We start from the raw sequence: 6571 nt of genomic DNA, 5'->3' as shown, positions 1-6571 counted from the left end.
TCTCTCTCTGTCTATCTCTCTCTGTCTATCTCTCTCTGTCTGTCTGTCTCTCTCTGTCTATCTCTCTCTAACAATATGGGCGAATTCTAACGATCACGGTGATGACGTGGGTGGTGACGCAGTACCTCAACGCTCGTGTTGGCAGCAGAGAGAGAGCAGAATTTGAAACCGTGGAGCCGGAGGACAAGAGCCGAATCCAAGAATCGAAGCCGATTTACCTCAGCATGGACTAACCAGACAAGCGTGCTTATTCTCTGTTCAACTTATTTTATTATAGTTTATTTACAGATAGTTTGTCCGCTGAACTAAGTTACAGCTGTTGTTCTCGTGAGAAGAAGAGGAAGTCCGTTCTAAACTTTAGTGTAGTGACTTAGTCTTGCATGACACATAGCTCTCTCTGTCTGTCGGTCGGTGTGTATTTTGAACAAAATGAGGCGAATCTCTTTTTGGACGTTTGTCTAAATAAAGGACAGAGTTATTCTGTGAGTTAGCGGTATCGTTGAGGGCTAAATGAGGCTAGCATCGGAGGCTAGCATCGGTTATCGTGTTCAAACTCAACTGAACTCACTCCACTGAAGCGAATTCATTTATTGTCAACTCTTTCTGAAAAACCGCGAACTAAACACTCTTTTTCTGAAGCCTTTTCACTGTTGACGGCGTGAACACCGTGAAGAGGCCGCCGGTGGCAGTGGGTGTTTTTTGTTCCTGGTTGTGAGTCTGAACATGAGCAGAGTGCTGGTTAAGTGATAACAAGCGGTCAGCAGACTTCACTGGACACTCGCTGGTGGTGATGGCTCGGAGGAGGCTGGACAGTCGCAGTGGATCCTCGGCTCTGCTGTCAGAGATCCACACTCACATCCACACGGATGCGCTGGACGCCGTGTTTGACATGAGCAGCGAACTGGGCAGGTGTGTAAAATACTCCATTATTACCTAAAATATGTCTTATTTAGGCAAGACTTCATCTAAAAGATGTGTTCTTTTAGGTGTTTCCATCTTAAAATGCTTAAATTGATGTTGTCATAATGTTTTTTTGTAAGTTGATGAACTTTAGAGTGACTGCACAAATGATGATGTAAAATATGTATCGGTATGTTTTTCTTAATGTGGCTGTTCTGACATAATCTGGATATTCTCTTGTACAAAAGTACTGTCAGATTTTTTATTAAACTACTTGTCGCTAGATTTTAGAGGTTTAGGGAATTATAGCATGTTTTGTGCTCACTTTATCTTTGCTCTGCACGTAATTTCATGTCTTTTGTGTATGTAGTTTTAATATTTATTATTACAATTTAAAATGAAATTTCAGCAGTCTTTGTCGGTGTCACATGATCCTTCAGAAATCACTCTAAAATGCTGATTTGTTGCTCAAGACACTTTTCCTATTATTATCCATGTTTAGCACAGTTGCGCTGCTTAATATTTTTTTGTGGAAACTGTGATTAATGTTTTTCAAGATTGACTGATGAATGGAAAGTTTAATAGAACAACATTTATTTTAAATATACATTTTTGTTAAGAGCCTTTATTGTAATTTTTAATCAATTTAATTCATCCTTGCTTACTTGTTATTTAATCTCATTGGGTGCATATAGTTGGAATATTTACAGCATCATTAAGTATTGTGGTCCCTAATCATAAGACAACATATGAACTTTAGGATAGATGTGTCCCTGGTTTATTTAGTTTATTTTGTCACAGGGTGAGTAGGACTGAAGGTTGTCTGGTGTATGGAGTCTGTCCTGCTTAGCTATTCAGGATTGGAAAGGCCTTGCTCACTGAACTGTGACTAATATGTGTGTCGCTGCTAAAGCACTACAGCAAGGCTTTGAAACTTGCAGGAAGGAAACCCATGTGGGAACCAGACCCAGTTTTGTGCTGGGCTGTAGATTGTACTGTGAATACTGAGAAAGAGGAAGTGACATTGGTCTCTTCCTCTGTTGCATACAGCCAGATTCGGGTTGTATTTATGCTGCTGGCTGTGTTGTTTAACAGGAAATTATTTCACAGTTCACTTACAGTTTTAACTCTTCAGTGTGAAGATGTTTTGTTGTTTGTTTCTGTGGAGGAAGGTGCAGTTCTGTGGAAATAAAGTAGTAAAGATGAGTGTGATGAATACTGTTCATTGTTGCATGGTTTTTATGAGAAGATGACTTGTTCAAATAGAGCAGTTTCGTTTTAAAAAGGGGATCAGTGAGAATGGGGTTTACTGGTTTTTACTTGCATTGGAAAAAACCTTGAAATATCAGGGATTTTTCCCTGGCCTGGGAAAGTCACAGACATTATTGTTAAGAGAAATCATGGAAATATCAATACTGATTTTATTCATATATGCAGGGTTTTCTTTATCATATTAATATACACAATTCAAAACATTTGAGGTCTGTTTTTTTTCTTTAGAACGAAATGAATACTTTTATCAAGGATGCATTAAACTGATCAAAAGTGACAGTGAAGACATTTAAATGTTACGAAGCATTTCAAATAAATTCTGTTCTTCTGAAATTTCTAATCATCAAAAAAAAAATCCAGAAAAACGTGTCTCGGTTTCCACAAAAATATCAAGTAGTTGTTAAGCTACTGTGTTCAACATTAATAAAAAGAAATGCTTGAAATGCTCAAATCAGCATATTAAAATGATTTCTAAAGGATCATGTGATACTAAAGTTTGGGGTAATGGCTGCTGGAAATTCTGCTTTGCCATCTCATGAATAAATTACATATTAAAATATGTTGAAATAGAACATTTTTATTTTAATAATATTTCTCAATATTACAGTTTTTACTGTATTTTATTTTAGCTTGGTGAGCCTACTTAAACTTTTGATAGGTAGTTTATACCTTGTTACAATTTTGATTTTGACTGCTTGGTGACTTGATTCTAAGGTCTAAATGGATACATTATGCACAGTAAACAGTACAGCACTACATACAGCATGCATCCTAAGATACAATATTGTTACAAAATTTGTTTATGAACATGATGGGCAAGGTGAAGAACACAGCATGAATGCCACAGTCTGGTCCAAAGAATTGTGGGATTGATTTAGCGTATACAGTATGCTTGTATCCTAATGTCTCACCTGTTCATGCTGTGACAGTAATTTCAGTTTTTAGAGTAAAGACTGGCCAACATCTAACCTGATATTAAACTGTGAGCACCTCTAATGGAGGGTTTGACTCATTTAATAACTATCCGTGTCAGTAAGAGCTTTAGTGTGAATGAGACAACAGCTATAGGTGTGACTGAGTGCATGCAAACTGTGACATCTTTAAAGTGCATCATAAATCTAAAAAAAAGAGTGGATATTAGAACTTTAGGTACTTTATATATACCTCAAAAATTTCAATTTGTCTCATTCTGCTTCCATTATACTCATTTTATTCTTTCTCTCTCTATTTGTTTCCCTCAGGGGGAAGTTTGCAGTGGTGAAGAGGTGTGTGGAAAAGACCACTGGGAAAGTCTTTGCTGCAAAGTTCATCAAGAAGCGGCGACGAGGTCGTGACTGCAAGGTGGAGGTCATTCACGAGATCGCTGTTTTAGAGGTGGCAAAGAACAACCCTCGTGTGGTGAACCTGCACGCTGTATATGAGACCGATCACGACCTCATTCTAATGCTGGAATAGTGAGTGCTGTGATTAGATATATCAGTTGTATGTCCCTGTTCATGGAACGGTTGTTGAGTTCAGTACTAAGAATAACTGTGAATGTGTTTGTGCGCCCTCAGGGGGAAGTTTGCAGTGGTGAAGAGGTGTGTGGAAAAGACCACTGGGAAAGTCTTTGCTGCAAAGTTCATCAAGAAGCGGCGACGAGGTCGTGACTGCAAGGTGGAGGTCATTCACGAGATCGCTGTTTTAGAGGTGGCAAAGAACAACCCTCGTGTGGTGAACCTGCACGCTGTATATGAGACCGATCACGACCTCGTTCTAATGCTGGAATAGTGAGTGCTGTGATTAGATATATCAGTTGTATGTCCCTGTTCATGGAACGGTTGTTGAGTTCAGTACTAAGAATAACTGTGAATGTGTTTGTGCGTAAGTGCGGCGGGTGGTGAGATATTTGACCACTGTGTGTCAGAGGAGCTGCTGCCTGAAGGTCAGATAACCCGTCTGATCAGACAGATGCTTGAGGGAGTTCACTTACTGCACCAGAGCAGCGTGGTCCACCTGGACCTGAAGGTCAGATGCCCGGCTGCCTTTAACACCTTCATTGGACAAGTTTTAAATTAGATTATCTGTATTTCTTCTAGAACACACTAGTTTTATTTATTGACACAATATATTTTTTTTCTCATTCAGCCCCAGAATATTCTCCTGACGAATCTGAGCCCATTGGGGGATATAAAGATAGTGGATTTTGGCTTGGCCCGCAGGTTGGGCTCTGCTGGGGAGCTCAGAGAGATTCTGGGAACCCCTGAGTATGTTGGTAAGGTTTATTCAGTGCCATTAATTTTCAAATTCACACATAGCTCTGTGTTCACAACACAGAAGAGTGCATGTTTAGTGAAAGTGATTTATTTGGTGATTAATGTTTGCTTTTTATGATATATCCAGCCCCTGAGATCTTGAACTATGAACCAATCACCACGGCAACAGACCTCTGGTAAGTCTTAATCTTTTTCATCAGGTGTTTCAATATACAAGGTTCCCACAGGGTGATATCCAGACCTGGAAAAGTCATGGACATGAATGGAAATTTCAATGGTCATTAGACCATTTCTATTTATGCTCATAGTTCATGGAAAACTCTGAATGCTCATTAGAGGTCGACCGATTGATTGGCCGGACGATTTTTGGCATTTTTTTATTAATCTGCATTGGCCGATTGTGTTGCAAATTAGGCCAATTTATTGGCAGGCGCACCGGCGAGCAGCTAAGCGTTGTTGCGGAACTTCCTCTGAAGCTGCGTGAGACGGAGCAGCTCACACTCTGCAGCCGCAACTTGTTCACACACAGCTTCAGCTAATGATGGCAGGGCAAAACAGACAGTTTAGAAAGCATAATTACGTTTTACCCTACTAGAATTGATTCCCGAAAAGTTATCATATTCATAAGTGCAACAAGTCATTTGCATGTGAAAGTTGAAACACGTTCAATTCAGACGAAACTTCTGGGCTGATTATAATGTGCACATTAACGTTCCTCATGAAATGTGTGTGTAGGTCCGACAATAGCATCCACGATGTCATCGCTCGTGGCCAGCGCACTCTTAAGCAGTTATGAGCAGCGGGCTGTGTAATATGTGTGAAATCTTTTATTTTTGTTATCACTATGGCCATTTGACTTATAGCAGTGTCCAGTGTTTCCTATACATTAAGTTATTTGTGGAGGCTAGTCACAATATCAAAACTGACCGCCACAAATAGATTTTCCAAAAGGCTTATACTTCGTTGAATAAAATGAGCGCTTCACGTTTCAAAATTAAAATTCAGCGCGGGTGTTTTTATATGAACGTATCTTTGAAAAGAACCAACCGTCTTCAGAAAAGCTTTGATGTCATTTTCATTTTGTCTTTCCTGTAATGCCAGCTTATTTGATTACAGCCGTTACCGGGGAAACCACTATATCTCCTGCTGGCAGAGAATCAATTTGCCTTTGCAAGTCTGTGGAAACACTGGTGTCTGTCAGCAAACATAAACAAAAAGCATGCTTTCAGAACTGTTTTGAGAAGGTGCTTAAGTTTTGAGCCATGTATTATTAATCTAAATTAGGCTACTACTACTATTACTATCTTGTACCCTGCAATAATCATTTGCTCAAACTCACTTTTATGAGATGAATGGAAAAAAAAAAGAAAATCGGCATATCGCCCCAAAAAATCGGCATCATATATTTCTAAATATCGGCATCGGCCAGTGAAAAACCCATTTCGGTCGACCTCTAATGGTCATACCATATTCTGTTAAGTAAAGGAACAAAAGATACTACTGTTCAAAAATTTGGGGTCAGTAAGAATTGATTTTAAATGTTTTTGAATAAGAATAAGAATTATCTTATGCTTATCAAAGCTGTATTGGTTTGTAAAAAATACAGTGAAACCAGTATTATTGTGAAATATTATTACAAATTTTAAAAGATGTTTTAATAATATATATATTTTAAAAGGGTCATATGATGCGATTTAAATTTTTCCTTTATCTTTGGAGTGTTACAAGCTCTTGGTGCATAAAGAAGATCTGTAAAGTTGCAAAGACTAAAGTCTCAAATCCAAAGAGATATTCTTTATAAAAGTTAAGAGTCAGCCACACCTACCTAAAACGGCTCGTTCTAACACGCCCCCACGTCGACATCATTATGTGGGAAGATTTGCATAACGCCGCCCAAATGTTCACGCAAAGAAAGAAGGCGTAACTTTTATTCTCGCTGTAGTATTGTTGCCGCCGCCGCCATGTCGTGAAGGCGCTCTGTGATTCGTTGTAAAAGCAAAACTAATTAGTTTGGCCTTCCAAAAGAGGACGATATCCGCTTTGTCATGCCTGGAGCTCATCCGTGCTGGTCGCTGAGGAAATACATCAACTTCGCGCTGTGGATTGCCGGATCGGCTTTCACTGTGGACGAAGCGGAGTCCAGC

The 6571-nt window shown here is 39.2% G+C and overlaps 1 protein-coding gene across 1 annotated transcript in view; it reads left to right on the top strand.

The window, feature by feature from the left end:
* The first annotated feature begins 38 nt into the window (after nucleotides 1-38).
* The window catches only part of LOC107601079 (serine/threonine-protein kinase 17B-like), an 11824-nt gene continuing 5291 nt past the window's right edge, over nucleotides 39-6571 (top strand). Inside the window, exons 1-5 of the mRNA XM_016293099.1 lie at nucleotides 39-909; nucleotides 3414-3626; nucleotides 4041-4179; nucleotides 4300-4426; nucleotides 4555-4603. Of these exons, the coding sequence (XP_016148585.1) occupies nucleotides 791-909; nucleotides 3414-3626; nucleotides 4041-4179; nucleotides 4300-4426; nucleotides 4555-4603 (647 nt within the window). The 5' untranslated portion in view covers nucleotides 39-790. The remainder of the gene's footprint in view (nucleotides 910-3413; nucleotides 3627-4040; nucleotides 4180-4299; nucleotides 4427-4554; nucleotides 4604-6571) is intronic.

This window comes from Sinocyclocheilus grahami, unplaced genomic scaffold (genome assembly GCF_001515645.1).
Source record: "Sinocyclocheilus grahami isolate Dianchi unplaced genomic scaffold, SAMN03320097.WGS_v1.1 scaffold298.1, whole genome shotgun sequence".
Classification (NCBI taxonomy): Eukaryota; Metazoa; Chordata; class Actinopteri; order Cypriniformes; family Cyprinidae; genus Sinocyclocheilus; species Sinocyclocheilus grahami.
Note: the sequence above shows the minus strand (reverse complement) of the source record. Positions and strands in the feature narration are given on the sequence as shown.